Genomic DNA, 16,296 nt, shown 5'->3' with positions numbered 1-16,296 from the left:
CGAAGGGCCGATGTCCAACTCCGATTTCAAATCCCCCGCCTTGTCCCGCGGAAACATCACTAATATATAAGGCCACTATGAGGGGCAGTCTATCTTTTTATTTAACTGCTATACATACCTTTCCTCGTCTCCCCATTTGAATCATAATATTGCCAGTTCGCGACCATGATTGAACCGTTCCAGGTCTGTCGTTTTTTGGATATCGTATATCCTCTGTCGCTGACTTCTTTTTACTCTGACAGACGACCTTCGCGGTCCCTATGACCTGTGATGGCTGTGTCAAGGATGTGTCGAGCACTCTGCTGAAGATTGAAGGTGCTCATATTCCCGTCATGTGCGGCCAGGACAGATGGAATACTGATCGTCTTTCTCTTTGTCAGGAATTAAAAAGGTCGAAGCAAACCTCAAGGACCAGCTAGTATTCATCGAGGGTACTGCGCCACCTAGCTCTATTGTGACCGCCATCCAAGGGACAGGCCGGGATGCCATTCTTCGTGGAAGCGGCGCAACAAACAGTACGTGCATTCCATATCGAATATCGCAAAATCATACTAAAACAGTGTGGTATAGGCTCCGGTGTTTGCATCTTAGAAACGCACTCGACTACCGTCTCGAACAAGATCCGAGGGCTGGCGCGCATGGTCCAGGTTTCTTCTAGCATGACCCTTGTCGACTTGACAATCAACGGACTCACCCCAGGACGATACTGGGCTACCGTCCGTGAGGCAGGAGATATTTCGCAGGGTGCGAGCTCGACAGGTGGTATCTGGGAGGCACTCAAGACTCAGGTGCTGGGATCAGAAAAACCCAAGGAGCCTCGGGGTGTATTTGGTTCGGTGGATGTCGATGAGAGTGGACGGGGGAATGTTTTCCTTGACCGGCCGGTGGCCATCTGGGAAATGATTGGACGGAGTATGGTGCTTTCCAAGACCAAGGAAGGTCCTTTCAAGCGTGAGGATCCGGATACATTGGTCGGAGTGATTGCTCGCAGTGCAGGAGTTTGGGATAATGACAAGATGGTGTGCTCTTGCTCGGGCAAGAATGTGTGGCAGGAGCGTCAAGAGCAGGTCCTCAACGGAATGTCCTAAGCGGTAGGGACTGCGTTGATTTTGCTATATTTACTGATGGCAGCTTGGCTGGGCCATCACTATACCCTATGATGATGAAAATGGAACGGAAAAAAAAAAAAAAAGGTTTACGTGTGCATTGATCATATAGAGATGGTGTTGATGATACATGATTGATACTTGGCTTAGCTATGGGAGATATATACTGTTTTATTATATACCAAATTGCTGTACGGAGTACTGACAGAGAATACTCATTCCATTTGGATACAATCAGCAGGGACATGGCACAATCGACATTATTAAGATGAAAGGGCATACCAGGCAAAGGGCCAGTCCAGGCTACGATATTCCCATGTCAACGTCTGTCCAACCATAGAATTGCTCCTTTGGGAAGTCCGTCTAGCTTCACGGTTTAGTCAACGTCAACCCAACATAGGGCCTTTACGTGCAATATTATGGAGCAGTAGTGTCCTTTGATTAACTTCATGGATGATCGAGAAAAGAAATTACCCCTGTTGGTCCCTCATACCCTATGCAAGAACCATGTGAGGACCACAATCTAAGAATAAACATGACGGACAGTGGTGGAAGTATTCCGCCTTCATTTCATTTTTTTCTGCTACCTTTCCAATCAAAAACGTCATCTCCGTCAATTTCTTGTATCGACTCCTACTTATCCAGGAAACCAATGCCGAAGTCTTTCTCTGGCTCTCCGATCTCGACAATCACACTGCAAGCGCCGTGGCGGGGACTCACATTTTGACTAGAACCACTCCACCTGGGCGTGGCAGAACTCTGTCTGAATACGCACGGCGTTTCTTGGATGTCTTGGAAGATGTAATAACCCAAGAAAAATAGATTTCATGTTTTTATAGGAGAATCAAACATCGTCCCAAAGTACGACGTGGTTGTCGAGATATCTATCTCTCGACGCATCTCGACACAATCAGCCCCGCCTTCGGAACGGGCCTCATTTCCTCACTCCAGAGAAGCCAGGATCATCACTGCCCAACCCTTTCGTTCGCTTCATCCGACCAAAAAAACTCCTCAACTTCTCCCAGAAAAACGGCCCGTTGGTCCTTCGACTCGAGTGGATGGCCAACCATCGTTGCTGATCGCCTGTCGACCGCTGGATTGTGATGGATTCCACATGAGGAGCCCTCGTCGAATAACGCGGCTGGGATGCGATGGCAGGATGGGGTGTTGCTGTCCCACGGCCTGCAAGCGCCCATTCGCAGTTCAGTCTCGATGGCTTTTACTTTTTCTCTCGTGCAGGGGATGAGGAGATTATTATTTCTCACGATAGCCCCATTCGACACTAACTATCCTGATTGACTCCCCCATCCAGGATCACCGACAATAAACCACCCCAACCCCTCGCTCTCCTTGCCGTTTTTTGCTCGCTCTCTCTCTCTCTCTCTCTCTCTCTCTCTCTCTCTCTTTTCCACTCCTGGGAAATCACTAAATAAGGCTGCAGTCGCTCCTTGGCTGGGTTTCTTTTTATATACATCGAGGATACTCCCCCCCCTCTTTGGTGGGCGCTTCCAATAATTAATTCGCTTCCCTCCCCGCCCTGGTCGGAATTGTGCTACGACTGCATCTATATTCCCTGTCGTTCCTTGCTGTCGCTGCATCGTTGCTGCAGGCTAGCACTCTTGACGTTCCCTGTTCGTTGAAAGTTTGATTTTTCTCTTCCAATTTTGGATTTATGATTTTTCATCTTTCTCCTTTTTTTTTTTTTTCTTTTCCCACAGTGATACCCTAGAGGCTCCTTTGTGAAGAGACAGAAACGCCGGACCAGCATTCGAAGAGCATCAAACCATCCCGTTCCTTAGGGACGGACTTCCCGTCTTCATCAGCCAATACTAGCGGCTATCAGCCTTGGGATCCAGTGATCTAATAATAACTCTGGATCTATCTCGCAACTAAAGACGACTAGGACGCTTGGGCTCTATCGTGCCATTGCTCTGTTCTACTTTTCTACTGTGTAGATCGCGGAGACAAGACACACAGGACGTCCGGCATAGCTACTAGTTAGCTGTCGATAATCCAGCCCCCCCACAGCATCGAGTCCCACTTCTACCGTGCAGGGCATATTATTGACCGCATTGCTTACGGAGTAATACCCAACCGGTCACCTGCTTTGTGACCGCCGTATACATATAGCATTGGACTCGTCTCTCGTACCGGGGTTCGCCACTACCGGTCACCTCACTCACTTACGTCGGGCCATTATACAGAGTAAGGGACATATTCTGAGCCTGGTGCCCTAGGGTGAATCGGACGGGGAGTCATATCGACCCTATTGCAATTTATATCTCCGACCCCGATCAAGATCCCTAGGAGACTCCCTCTTTACAGAATTTAGGCACAATGTCCTTGAAACAGGTATGTTCCCAGAATGGACATGCTGCTTTCAGTCATGAAGGAAAGGAATGCTAACGGGAATGATCTGAATAGGAGATTGAAACCTGGGTGCAGGCACTCGAATTCTACGATAATGAGGACCTGGAGGAGGCTCTCCGGGTTTTCGGTACTATTGCCGACACGTCGAAGATTCTCTTCAACTGTGGAGTCATCTTTGCTACCCTGGGAGAACATGAGAGAGCAGTAGGTTGGCCTGGCCTATAACTATTGTAGGAGTGGACTTGCTGACATGAGATATAGGTTGAGTACTATCAGCGTGCCGTCAGCTTAGATCAGTATCTCGCAATTGCGTATTTTCAGGAGGGTGTTTCCAATTTCCTTCTTGGCGACTTTGAGGAGGCATTGGCCAACTTCAACGATACTTTGCTATACCTTCGAGGCAATACATCTATCGATTATGAACAGCTAGGCCTCAAATTCCGTCTTTTCTCATGTGAGGTTCTTTTCAACCGTGGCCTGTGCTATATCTATCTCCGGCAGATGGGTCCTGGTATGCAAGATCTCGAATTTGCAGCCAAGGAGAAGGTCACGGTGGACCACAGCGTGATCCACGATGCGATTCGAGAAAGGGCCGAGGTATGTTTTTTATCAGGAAAACAAAGGCTCGAGCTCGCTAACCTTGTCTCTAGGGCTACACTGTCTTCTCCATCCCAGTTGGAGTCATCTATCGACCGAATGAGGCTAAGGTCAAGAACTTGAAAACAAAGGATTACCTAGGCAAAGCGAAACTTGTTGCCGCTGCTGATAGGAGCAACACGCCTGTGCTCCAAGGAGCCGATATCAAACGAGTGATTGATCAACAGTCTGCTGAGAGTATCCCGTATGGAGCAGCCAACTCAGCCCAAAAAAGCTTGACGACGCGCAGCCGCCAGCAGTCGGAACCACCGCTGAATCGCAATTTGTTCCCTCCCACGCCCCCACCCGATGCGGACAAGTCAAGTACCAATAGCTCATCCGGTGGCAGTCTAGGAGTGTCGAGCCGGTCAGCCTCAGTTCGTGCAGCCCGTCCGCCGCGTCTTGATCTTGATCGGCCCGGTGCCAACCTGAACAATCGGGCTGGCACGGATTCATTCCCAGGACCAGTTGAAAAGCCGCGAATTGGAACGACACGAACGGCATCAGAGCCACGGGGACCACCCGCAAGACAATTTCAACGAGGGTTTGATAGTCGTCAAATGCCGTACCGAGAAAACACTGGTGGCCATCGAAGAAACATGAGTGATACTGGCTTTGCGCCTGTGGCAGAAGATGGATACGCAGAAGAGGAGTATGGTATTTACATGCGGCCTCGATCTATAGCTGTAGGGAATAGTGGGAGAAGAGGCCCGACGCGCCACCATCAAGGGTATATTGACGAGGAAGAGGAGTATGGCAGTGATGTCTGCGACGAGGACGGTTTCGATGACGGTGAGTTTGAAATTGTGGGAGCTTCCCAACGACGTACAAGATCGCCTCCTCGGCACTCGAGACGCGCCAACTCACGCCGGCCTGAAGTTCGCAAGTTCCGGATCAAGGTGCACGCTTTCGAAGACACACGATACATCATGATTGGACCTACCGTCGAGTTTGCTGAATTCGTGGGAAGAATCCGCGAGAAGTTTGGTTTTAACTCGCTGTTGAAGATCAAGATGCAGGATGATGGTGATATGATCACAATGGTGGACCAGGAAGACCTGGAGTTGCTCTTAATATCTGCCAAAGAAGGGGCACGACGGGAAGGGAGCGAAATGGGCAAGATGGAGGTAAGGGATTTTGACCTATTTCAAAGTGGATGAGGCTGACAATTTCTCTCTCAGATCTGGGTTGAAGAGAGGACGATGATTTGAACTCAAGCGTCCGCAGTCTCATTTTCTCTCTTGGGCAGTTGGTGTTTGGCTTGTCGGTTTTGCATTGAATGGTTTTTGGTTGGAGGTTTATACCCATATTTATGATTTTGTTCAGCCATGACGAATAACGCTTTGATTTATTAATGTATCTATGAACAGCTATGCATATGAGCAATATAAATAGCTAGTATACAAGAATGAAGCCATTGTAGCTGTCCTACAGGAGGTAGGGCAAGTAAGATCACGAGACAGTCCGGTAACCCAGACCAGCCCAAGACGCAGTGACGTTGCGGATGTTGACAGCGAGGCATTCATTTCTCTACAATGATTCTCACGCAATTTCCCCAACCTCGCCGGCTTCAATTCCAACTCAGGCTATTGAACCGAATGAATCATCCAAGATGACCGATATTACACCCGCAATCAACCAGCTTCTCACGGGAAAGCATGCCGCAACGCCTGTCCCCAGTCGGGAATCTCTCCGATCTACAGAGACAGCCGACGAATTTCTGAAAGAGGCATATCGAATCGTGAGCCCCCTTTTCCTCCATTCAAGCTAATACACATTCTAATAACACACCCAGAACTCCCACATCCACTCCCTCCTCCACTACCTCCAATCAATCCGCCACTCCTACCTATCCACAAACCCGACCTCAACGCGCCGCCGGCGCACCCTCTCCACCGCCCCATCATCACCATCAACAGACACCCCCAAGGACTCTGACAAACACCTAACCGACACAGAACGCGACTCGATCGACTCCTCCACCGCGCTCCTCCTCCGCGACCTCTCCTCCTCCATCGCAAACCTCTCCTCCGCCGAATCCCTCCGCCAGGAAACCGAGACGTCGCTCCTCCGCAAAAAATACGGGTCGTCGTCTACGGCCGCGAATCTCCTTTTCCGGTGGGCGGGGGGAACAGGCGCGCTTGAGGATGATAGTAGTGATAATGCGAATAAATCTGCGGAGCAGGTGCGTGACGAGGAGGTTTCGAGGACGGTGAAGACGGTTAGGGAGAATGTGCTTTGGTTTTTGAGGAGGGGGCTGGAGAGTGCGGCGGAGGTGCAGATGGGGATGGTGGAGAGGAGGATTGAGAGGGTGAGGGAGAAGGAGAAGAGCGTGCTTTATAAATCTGGGGGTGCTGCTGGGGCGTTTGCGATGGGTGAGGAGTTGGGTGCTGCTGGTGGTGCTGGGAATGCTTCGATGAGAGGGTATGATGCGACGGCTATGAGTGAGGGTGAGGCTGCGGCGATCGAGTCGCAGCTCTCGCCGGAGCAATTGCAATTGTTCGCTCAGGAGAATGATACTATGCTCAAGCATTACGAAGATACCTTGAGCAAAGTACAGTATGTTCCTCCTATTCCCCCTTCTGACGGCTGATGAAACTAACTAACTTGATAGAAACGCGGAAAAATCACTCATTGAAATCTCCTCCCTCCAACAAACCCTCGTCACCCACCTCGCGACCCAAGAGGAATACATCGGCCAGCTGGTCAGCGACGCCGCCACGACGCAGACGAATGTCGGCCAGGGAAATAAGGAGTTAAAGCGGGCCACTGAGTCACGGAGTACAGCCCAAGCAGTGTTTTGGGGAACTGTGGGATTGTGTACGTGGTTGGTTGTTTGGGATTTGGTTTTTTAGACACTCGATACTTGGTCGTCTTGTTAGCTGTTATTTAGCGAAAGTTGATATCTTGCTCATTGCTGTTGCTACTATACCAGTACAGTACATAAAAATGACGCTTCGCATACTTGAAAAGATAGACAAGACCATTCCTTATTCCATTTAATTGAATACATATAGCATGTATCAATTTGACTGACTAACCCGGTTGTACAGTCTTGAAACCCTCATTAAAACATAACACCCATTACCCAGGAGATGCATATTCATTTTCCCATTCAAGCAGAAAGACAAAAGGCAGATAAAAGCTCAAAAAATCACAAGAGGAGACAGAGACGCTATCATGAAGTCTCCCGTACAACGCTATCAACCGCATCGGCAAAGTAATCGAGGTTATTTGTATTGAGGCCCGCCATGGAGATACGGCCGTTTTTCGTCTAAATTGACACCAGCATGTTAGTTTCAAGTTTTCAAGTTTCAAATTCAGCCTTATCAGAAAGATCGACCACTAAAAGTTGAATTGTGTTTTGCCGTGGCCGAGTTCCGAGATAGGGGAAAAGAACACAACCGGGTGGAGTCGAGAGGCGGTGTACGGGGATATATGTAGTTTCAACAAAACTTACCATGTAGACATGCCATTTCTCTCGCAATACCTTCACCTGGGCTTCTGTTAACCCTGTGAAGCTGAACATGCCGATTTGACTTGTTACATGCGACCAGGAGCCCGGGGTGCCCTTGGCCTCGAGACGCTGACGCAATCCCGAGCGCATCTGGGTGATGCGGCCGCTCATGGTGCGGAGGTCTTCTTCCCACTCGGCGTAGAGCTGGGGGTCATTGAGGACGCGACTGACGATGCGGGCGCCGTACGCTGGGGGGTTTGAGATTTCGGAGCGTTGGAGGATAGCGAGCTGAGAGGCGATGTTGTGGCTGGCGGCCTCGGAGTCGGGACCGGGGGCGGAGACAAAGTGGAAGGCACCGGCACGCTGGCCGTACAGACCAAAGTTCTTTGCGAAGGACTGCGCGACGCAGAGCTCGAAGCCCTGTTCGACAAAGTACCGGATTGCCCAGGCGTCACGGGCGAGGTCACCAGACGCGAAGCCCTGGTAGGCGGTGTCGAAGAAGGGGAAGTGATTGCGCTCGCGCATGACGACGGCGATCTCCTTCCATTGTTCCTGGGTGGGATCGACGCCGGTGGGGTTGTGGGCACATGCATGGAGGAGGATGATGGAGCCGGCGGGTGCGGCGCGCAGGGCGCTGATCATGCCATCAAAGTCGAGGCCTTTGGTCTTGGGGGAGAAGTAAGGGTAGCTGGCGAGGGAGAGGCCGACATTGGTGAAGATCTGGTGGTGGTTGGCCCATGTTGGGTTGGAGAGGTAGATCTGGGGAGTGTTGGGGTGGAATCGAGAAAGGAAGAGAGAGCCTAGATGCAATGCACCGGTGCCAGAAACAGCTTGAAGCGTGCAGACCTATTTGTGCCGATCAGTTTTGATGGTTCTTTTTGCTTTTTCCGCCCTGGAGGGACCAAAAATGACGCACTCTTTTTTCTCGAATTGCGGGACTATCAGCCCCAAGACTGAGCTTCTGAGCGGCAGCGGTAAAATCAGCCAAGCCCTTGATGGGCAGATATTCATGGTTGAGGTTGGGATCATTGCGAATGGCCTCGTCTGCCTGTTTGGAGGGATGATGTCAGAATGGAGTTCATCAAGGTAAAACGAACTAAAACAGGACAAGAAAAAGAAAAAGGGAAAATGGTTGGGATAAAAAAGAAAATCAACGGAAAAAAGGACTCACTTTCTTGACGACAGGAAGTACCCAAGGCTTTGCGGTATCGTCTCTGTAGGCGCCGATGACCAAGTCGACCTTTTTATCCGAAGGGTCCTGACGGAAAGCCTGGGCCAGACCGAAGAGAGGATCCTCCGGAGCGGCGGGCACGATGCGCGTGGAAAAGATAGAAGGGCTGGAAGAACCCATGGTGAAATGGGAAGTCAGGGAAGCGAGACGATCTCGAGCGATGGAAGAGAAAGAAGAGGATGGAGGAGATGGAGAGGGATGGGAGAGAGACGAAGGCGGCGACATGATGAAGCGATGAGGGTTTTAAACGGCTGATCAGAAGGTCACACCACACTCCCTTGCTGCTTGCGTTCACCGACGAGAGGAACTGGGATGACAGAAAGGACAAGGAGGAAAGAAAGTCTAGACACGCTTAAATTACTCCAAATCGATATTGGAACGAATTTATTAATAAAACAAACCCGTGCGATCAGGTAAATAGGATAATAGCAGCAGTCAGATGAGGGGAAATGCGGAGGGAATTGCCTCAGAGGATCTACTCGACCAAAATGGAAATCCAAAATACTCCAAGACAATGAGTCTATTCAGTCTTTTATATTCCCCTGAACGGCATCAACTGATCTTTCATTCAGCCGAGGAACAAACGATCCGATCGCAAGGAGTTGAATCTTTTGCCCGTGGGATCCCGATGACGTCCATGTGGTTTCACATGTTGATCTTCTGGATCATCTTCTATACTCATTTTTAATCCTATATCATCATCTTCTTCATCATCATCTAAATTGAATAATAGAATATCAAGATACCCCAACAACCCCAAACAACACCACGGAATGGTTCTTGGTCGACTTGGAACAGACACAATGTGGAGAACTTCACCCCATGCGGAGAATTTTTGTGTGTCACGCTGGCCACTCTGGGATTTGGATTCCCTGACGAGTCTTTGATTGATGTTCCGTTTATTAATATCCCTCGTTTTAAAAGACGCATTGTGGATATCATTAGATGATGCGATGCTCGTGTGCATGTTTATACTCGGTCGAGCAATTGATTCCTCCTGTCTGACTGTCATATACTAACGTTACTCCGGATTCTCCTTCTCCATGATATGCAGGAGAGGGAGAGCCAACCACAACCGCGGAATTACCACTATCGGTGGCGCGCGTTAATGCCTCATTCTGCTTCTTCTGTATAGTCAGTTATCTTTTATCCTCTTGTTTATGACACATCGACGATAATTATCCGGTCTGTCTTTGGTTTTATTTTTTTTCTCTCGGCGACATCCCCGACGATTATTAACCGCTGCTGGCCTGCTGATTCCTGTCTGTTCCTGATCGGCGGTATTTCCGTCTGCAACGGGCGATTGCTGCCGGAGAATGGATTCTTGGAATTCGAATTCCCGTCTTAGTTTTGTTCTTCTCGTTTCTAGTCTTTCGTCCTGTTCCACTGTTTATGGTTTTTTTTCCTTCTCAGTCTGTGCTCGCTTCTGCTTCTTCCCCATGGGGTTCGGAGGTTTTTCCTTTCTTTTTTCTCTTAATTTTGCAGTACCACGTAGGGATAGACCTGTCATGTCGGGATTACTCCTCCGGTCTCACTTGATATGCTTATGCTTATCATCTCAAATCATTCAAACATTGTATGTATATCCAAGTATAAACAAAAATAAACCATCCATACATTTTCATTCGTTCCAGCCGCTTTCAATTAAAAAAACTCCTGATTTGCCTTGCCCAAACGCCTGTATCGCCCATTGTAGTGCTCGCCAATGTCATCCCTGAAAATCATCAAATCATGGAAAATATACCCCAAACCGGAAAAAAAGACCTATTCACAGGTCATGCAATATAAATGTCAAATATGATACCCAAATATGACACAGAGAAGTTGCCAAGTTTCTCAGAAAATTGACTTTTCGTATCGTATAATCGAACACGAATGTACAGGCTGGCGATAAAAACTCAGCTCGTGGATTACGATTGCGTTGCCTCTCCCTCATTCTCATGAGGACGAGTTCGAATCCGGAATCGATCGCGAAGTCGTGTCGTCAGTCGACTCCGTCGGTTTTGCCCTTCCTCCGCGTCCTCAGCCGCATCCTCGCGGTTTGCCTCTGCGCGTACAACCCGTAGCGCGGCCAGGCGCTCTTCGACACTCGCATCGCGCATTCGCCGGGCGTTCAAGGTACCGTGCAGGTAGTTGGTCAAACGGTGGTGTTGGCGGCCTTGCACTGCTTCCGATTGTTGTTCGGCCGCACCGGCCGGGTTGTTGTCCTGTGTGGTTTCGGTATTATCCTCTGCCTCGCCCGTTTCATTCTCACCCTCTGGCTGAGATGGATTGAGATCGATACGACTAGAGATAACGTTAGCAACTAACCCTATCCATGGATCTACAAGGGTACATACCACAATGGACAAGTACCAGACACATTCACAAGCCACGGGTCGACACACTCGGGGTGGAATTTGTGGTTGCACGGCAAGACGCGCAAGTCTTGTCCCTTGATGAAATCATCGGTACAGATGGGGCATGAAAAGTTGATCGTCTCCTGCGGTGGACCGGCAGCCGGTGTGGTCGTTCCCGACGACGATTTGTTTTGTTGGTTTTGGTTAGGCTCCGAACTAATATGTCCTTCGTTCTGTTGCGATGGCGGTGCGGTGGTCTCATCGGCAGCGGCAGCCTCTCTTTGCTCTGGAGAGTGCTCGGCCACTTGTTCCCTGGAGCTCATCGACATTTCCACGTCGCCCTTCATCGCTGCCTCCTTCGGGTTGTGGTCGTCCCCAAATTTCACGATCGGAATCGTCTCCAACATTGCCCTGGCTATACCTTTCGCTCGACTTTGCCGCGGGCGCCCTGTGGTATATCGAGGTCCGTAACGTTCCGGATGGCGATGAGCCCGGAGAGCGCCGGTAATGATGATGCCGAGGAACAGCGCCGTGATGATACCTGTAATAGTATACAGGATGATCATAGCTAACGCAGCGGTCAACTTAAAGTCACATGGAAGATACTGCGATGAGACAAACCAGTGTTGGGACTGTCTGATCCCGAGTCAGTTCCCCCACCCGAACCGCCCTGGGCCGGGGTAGGCGAGTACATTTCCGCCACGATGCTAGCGGACCTATCGTGGTCCTCTGAATTGAGTTGGTCCTTGAGAGTGTCTGCGGTTTGTGGGCTGACAAGAGTAAAGACGTTGTTGTACTGACGGACGTTGTCGTCATTCGCCGTAAAGTTACAGTGGGTAGCGGTGGAGCTATAGAGAAGCACCGCGGAAGCCTTTTGCTGCGAGGTGAGAACGTTGGCGACGGTCGCACTCGCATCCAACTCGCCGTGATATGCAGAACTGTCGCAACTGATCAAGGCGATATCACTCGTAGTCAAAGAGAGAGCGTTGGAAGCGTCGACATTCACGGGAGAGCCAGTGACATTGAATTTCTATGAATAGAGGTTAGCGGGCTTGGGGCTCTGGGGCGGAGCAAGCTAACAGCCTAAGAGAGATTAAAAAGTATGACGGATTACCAAACGCACCTTGAGCTGGGGCTTGTCTTGATTGACCAGAGACTGGGTGAGAGGCGCAAGAGTGACGCCAGAGGGAAGTTGAATCTGACCGCTCTGCAGCAGAAACCTCTGGCTGGTCCACGACAGATCGTGGGAACTATTCGACGGTGAAACCACACAACATGAACTTGCTGCCCAGGTTGACGAACAGAGAGCCAAAAGCAGCAGTAAGGGGATTGAGGGGAAAGAGAAGGAAGAAGAGGTGGAGGAAGAGGAGAAAAAAGAAAAGGAAGAAGGTTGCCAACCCATCGAAAAGAATAGCCGGGATTCCCCACGATGATGACGAACCTTTCAGGGCGGAGGATCGGATGGGCGTGGGATCATTAGTCAGGTCAGCACAAGGGAAGAGAGACAAGAAGCAAAGGCGATCTTGTAGACCCTCAAAAACCGGACCAGCAGGGAAGCCGAAGGCGACTGATATCACAGACCAAAAAAAGGTGGATCGTTATGTGACTGGCGGCTACAGTAGTGTAGGAGCGTAGTAGGGGGGATACAGTAGCCGGTGCAGTAGTAGTACAGAGAGAGGAGGGAAAAAGGGCAACCGGGGGAACCAGAATGCCAGATGGAGGGGAACAAGTGGAAATGGAAATCGCTTGAATCCAAGGATCGCCGAGGATAGCGAGCACGATGGAGTCTTGGTGGAGTTGTAGTGGAGAGAAGGTGATTTGATGGCAGAGGCTAAGATGGATGACAGAGAGGAGAAGGCAAAAAAAAAGAAAAACGACCAGCCGCCCGGAAAGGCCGGGAAAAAATCCGACTGTGATTGAACGAAGAGGGGTTGATTGAAGATGAAGAATTGAGATGATAATTAGGATCCGATTGAAGAAAAGTGGATGAAAAGAGTGTAAGTGAGGATGATGCGTTTGGGAAGATACACTACGGAGTACTCGGATTGAATAGATAGATACTGCTCCGTACAAAGTCAGATGGGAAGAGTAAAGGAAAGAATAATATCAAAATGATAAGAATCAATCAGTATCAGCAGTATCAATTAGTTATTAGTGATTCCAAGATACGGCCAACCTGCCGTCTGGAGAGACTCCAAGGAGATCGTCCAAACTCAACCATGTCTGCCCAGTTATGCACCACGATTTCTCACAAAACAATGCGATTTGATCGTGTTCAACATAATTATTCCTCGTCTATCCCCAATGGGAAAATCCATCCTCTGGCCGTGCGGGGGTTGATCCTTGGGCCGGAGTACAGGTCATGACGATCGTCGATCCAAGAGATGATGGCGCCTCAAGTTTAGGACGGGATTGATAAGAGCAGGTGATCGTAAGTATTATCAATTATCATAGACAGTAGCCCAGATATGAACTTGTAGTTCTACTTGGCAATTGGCATCAATTCAATTCAATCAATCAATTAACCCATTGATTGATGAGAACCGATGATCTCTGCATGGGGATGTCACACTGTCAATGAATTCCCGGTGATTCTCCGCGTGCGGCAGGTGGAGATGCGGCCTCCGATTCCGGAGGACAGTTTCACCATTTCTGCGTTGCTCCACGGTACAAACCAGTTCTATTTCTAATCTTGTTGCAGTAATCTGGGGATGATTGATAACAATGCCATTGTCTACTTAACAGAGTACGGGAAATATTAAATAGTTACATATTCCTCCGTGATTCATAGGCAGTCGTAAGTAGTCGTACTCGTATTGCGGACAGTCGGAGATCTACTGTCCTCCGGATGCCGATCATGTTATGTGTCAATCCGGTTTCCGTCCAGATTAAACGAAAAGAAAAGTTTGTCAGGTTTGTCCATTGTCTGCATATCGAATCCACTTTCTGCTGATTGTCATCTTTTTCTCGTTCCTCCGTTGTTCCATCTTTGATTATATATTCCACTAGAATCTATACAAAACAGCCATTCACTCAGTGTCAGTGTCAGTCAGTGTCAACTCGCAATACCTTCTAAATCAGCGAATACCCTAATAGGCAAACGCACTGGCATCTCTCTCCGCAGCCAAGTCCGCTATCCTTGCCAAGTAGCCAACTGACAACCCCAGACTGACTAACAGCCGATGATCTCGGGGTGGGAATTCCTGATTTCTTTTGCATATCCATCGCCATGACGTCTTTGATCGACAGTGGTATAAATACCTGCTCGTTGGCACCTTGGCTTGACGGTTTTTGAACTCCGTAGTAGGACCCCGTGCTACAGATTCTTCGATAATTCTGCCGTCTTCTTATCGGTGTCTGTGGTGGAATACTTTTCCGTGGAATGTGTGTTGCTGTTGACAGTTGGAATGGAAGAGGATAGATGGAACATGGAACATGGAACATGGAACATTCATGGTGTATTTATATATTTACTCTATTGTGTACCTAGTAGCTTAACTCACATTCGACAGGAAGATATTCATACTGACATCTCTCAGAGTAGGTAGATGCTGACTACTCATCACAGTAAGATTGCCAAGTCCTGTCAGCAGTAATCCAGGAATACTCATCCATGCGCAGAGAGGCTGAATGTATTGCCCTGTCATTCAGGCACTCCAGGCATCCCAATGAATTAATAGAATCAGTAGTTCTTGTCAGGGGAAATCTAATCCTCAGTGGATATCAGAATACCTACAGCATTAGGGATTGTGCGACATCTGGGAGAATTGTCTGTTAATTCTCCTAATAAGTAATTACTCCAGTGAATATAAATAAAAGTAATCAGAATAAAGTAGCAGAATACTCTAGCTCTGATCTGGCATCAACTGTACCTGACCACCTCACAGCTGATCTCTCCATGCGGACAAAATAGCCAGCCTTATACCAACCCTCTCATTGGCAGATTTTACACGGTCGAGACCCCGTGTAACACCAACGCCTGGCCCGTGAGTCTTTCTAGACCTCAGCTCTTTTTGCTCTCCTTGAAATCCAATCCCCATCATGTCCAACTGACACCCAGTTGAAACCTTAACCTCTGTCAGATTTGGGATGGAGTGGCGACAGAATCAGGTTATCTGCTGGGTGACACCGTCTCAGCTGGAGGTGCAAACATAATTAATCCTGCAGGTTGTGTGGATGTGTGTGCTACCCAAAGACGAGTCGGTATAGGTGAACAAGGTGAACAAGGTGAACAACAAAGAAGGGGGGGTAGCTCCTATATGTACTCGGTATGTACATTGATATGCATGTCGGTGGGATGACGAATTGACTGACAACGAATAAAGGCAGGAGACAAACAAAGAGAGAGAGAGAGATTCGAGGCTTGGCTATTCGGCAATATCGACTGCTTTGTTTAAAGTCCAGAGTGAGCTGATTGATGACCTGGCTGCAGTGGCTGGTGACAGTGTCAGATGTCCGGTCAGAAGGTACGGATCGAGTACTAAGGCGCGACAATTAGTACGGGGACTCTGTATCATATCAGGCTTTTGATGGAATTGCCTCTTGCTCTGCTTCAGATACTAACAGATCTTTTGGGAAGGCTGCATCGGCCCCCCGGTTGGCTTCTGCCCGTCCCATAGGCCAACCGGGTCTGGAAGCCTTATCCTTCTGCGTCTCCCCGCTTCCATTCGAGGCCTCGAACACCCGGCGCCCCACCGCCCCAGTGGATTTCGGAGATGTGATTGGCCAGAATGGCAAAAGAGGCGCAGAGGGTTCCCTGCTGAGAGGGTCGCTTTGACAAGGCCGAGGCTCTCATGGAACAGAGACATGCAAGACAGACAGACAGACAGAGAGAGAGAGAGAGAAAAGAAAGCGACCGAAAGAGAAACACACAGAGAAACAAGCGACCACCAGAAAAGTACCTCAACACTTGTCAAAGAATAATTCACATCATTAATTGTAGGGAGTCAAAAAGTCGCATTGTACTGTAGGATAGTGTCCACAATATATGCAATCTGCCCCGTCGTCCGCCAATCTTCCCCTTCGCGCCCCTCCAAAAGCACCTCGATTCATTCTTTTTTCTCCTCTTTCTTCTCTTCCTTTTTCCACTTTCTCTTTTCCTCCATCCCAAATCCTTCTTAGCGGGATTCCCCGTTTCCTGCGAAGACCCGTGCACTG

General features: G+C 49.2%; 5 protein-coding genes across 5 annotated transcripts; 3 read left to right on the top strand and 2 right to left on the bottom strand.

The window, feature by feature from the left end:
• The first annotated feature begins 70 nt into the window (after window positions 1-70).
• Window positions 71-1,579, top strand: ASPWEDRAFT_45080 (copper chaperone CCS1). The gene is made up of 4 exons (XM_040836432.1): window positions 71-183; window positions 243-315; window positions 381-515; window positions 571-1,579. The coding sequence occupies exons 1-4, from the start codon at window positions 166-168 to the stop codon at window positions 1,086-1,088; spliced, it is 744 nt and encodes a 247-aa protein (XP_040684798.1). The 5' UTR covers window positions 71-165; the 3' UTR covers window positions 1,089-1,579.
• Window positions 1,580-3,074: 1,495 nt separating this feature from the next.
• ASPWEDRAFT_682044 (putative PB1 domain protein) lies at window positions 3,075-5,444 on the top strand. Its single transcript, XM_040838956.1, has 4 exons — window positions 3,075-3,458; window positions 3,531-3,680; window positions 3,738-4,073; window positions 4,127-5,444. The coding sequence occupies exons 1-4, from the start codon at window positions 3,444-3,446 to the stop codon at window positions 5,270-5,272; spliced, it is 1,647 nt and encodes a 548-aa protein (XP_040684797.1). The 5' UTR covers window positions 3,075-3,443; the 3' UTR covers window positions 5,273-5,444.
• Window positions 5,445-5,724: 280 nt separating this feature from the next.
• ASPWEDRAFT_54391 (putative SNARE protein (Ufe1)) lies at window positions 5,725-6,967 on the top strand (the record flags this gene model as incomplete). Its single annotated transcript, XM_040838049.1, has 3 exons — window positions 5,725-5,853; window positions 5,908-6,671; window positions 6,727-6,967. The coding sequence occupies 3 exons, from the start codon at window positions 5,725-5,727 to the stop codon at window positions 6,965-6,967; spliced, it is 1,134 nt and encodes a 377-aa protein (XP_040684796.1).
• Window positions 6,968-7,290: 323 nt separating this feature from the next.
• On the bottom strand, window positions 7,291-8,920 carry ASPWEDRAFT_119710 (aspartate aminotransferase; the record flags this gene model as incomplete). Its single annotated transcript, XM_040828931.1, has 4 exons — window positions 7,291-7,386; window positions 7,573-8,415; window positions 8,486-8,617; window positions 8,741-8,920. The coding sequence occupies 4 exons, from the start codon at window positions 8,918-8,920 to the stop codon at window positions 7,291-7,293; spliced, it is 1,251 nt and encodes a 416-aa protein (XP_040684795.1).
• Window positions 8,921-10,710: 1,790 nt separating this feature from the next.
• Window positions 10,711-12,416, bottom strand: ASPWEDRAFT_176218 (uncharacterized protein; the record flags this gene model as incomplete). The annotated part of the gene is made up of 5 exons (XM_040831473.1): window positions 10,711-11,086; window positions 11,140-11,707; window positions 11,761-12,169; window positions 12,263-12,365; window positions 12,412-12,416. 5 exons carry the CDS (start codon window positions 12,414-12,416, stop codon window positions 10,711-10,713), a joined length of 1,461 nt encoding a protein of 486 aa, XP_040684794.1.
• Between the last annotated feature and the right edge of the window lie 3,880 nt (window positions 12,417-16,296).

The sequence above is a fragment of the Aspergillus wentii genome (genome assembly GCF_001890725.1).
Source record: "Aspergillus wentii DTO 134E9 unplaced genomic scaffold ASPWEscaffold_8, whole genome shotgun sequence".
Taxonomy (NCBI): Eukaryota; Fungi; Ascomycota; class Eurotiomycetes; order Eurotiales; family Aspergillaceae; genus Aspergillus; species Aspergillus wentii.
This window is presented reverse-complemented; position numbering and strand designations above follow the sequence as displayed.

What these genes read in the sequence shown, in the direction of transcription:
- ASPWEDRAFT_682044 (XM_040838956.1), top strand. An exon ending in TGGGAGAACATGAGAGAGCA is followed by an intron (nt 3,681 to 3,737) that starts GTAGGTTGGCCT and finishes CATGAGATATAG; the next exon opens with GTTGAGTACTATCAGCGTGC. An exon ending in CGATTCGAGAAAGGGCCGAG is followed by an intron (nt 4,074 to 4,126) that starts GTATGTTTTTTA and finishes CCTTGTCTCTAG; the next exon opens with GGCTACACTGTCTTCTCCAT.
- ASPWEDRAFT_45080 (XM_040836432.1), top strand. An exon ending in CACTCTGCTGAAGATTGAAG is followed by an intron (nt 316 to 380) that starts GTGCTCATATTC and finishes TCTCTTTGTCAG; the next exon opens with GAATTAAAAAGGTCGAAGCA. An exon ending in TGGAAGCGGCGCAACAAACA is followed by an intron (nt 516 to 570) that starts GTACGTGCATTC and finishes AGTGTGGTATAG; the next exon opens with GCTCCGGTGTTTGCATCTTA.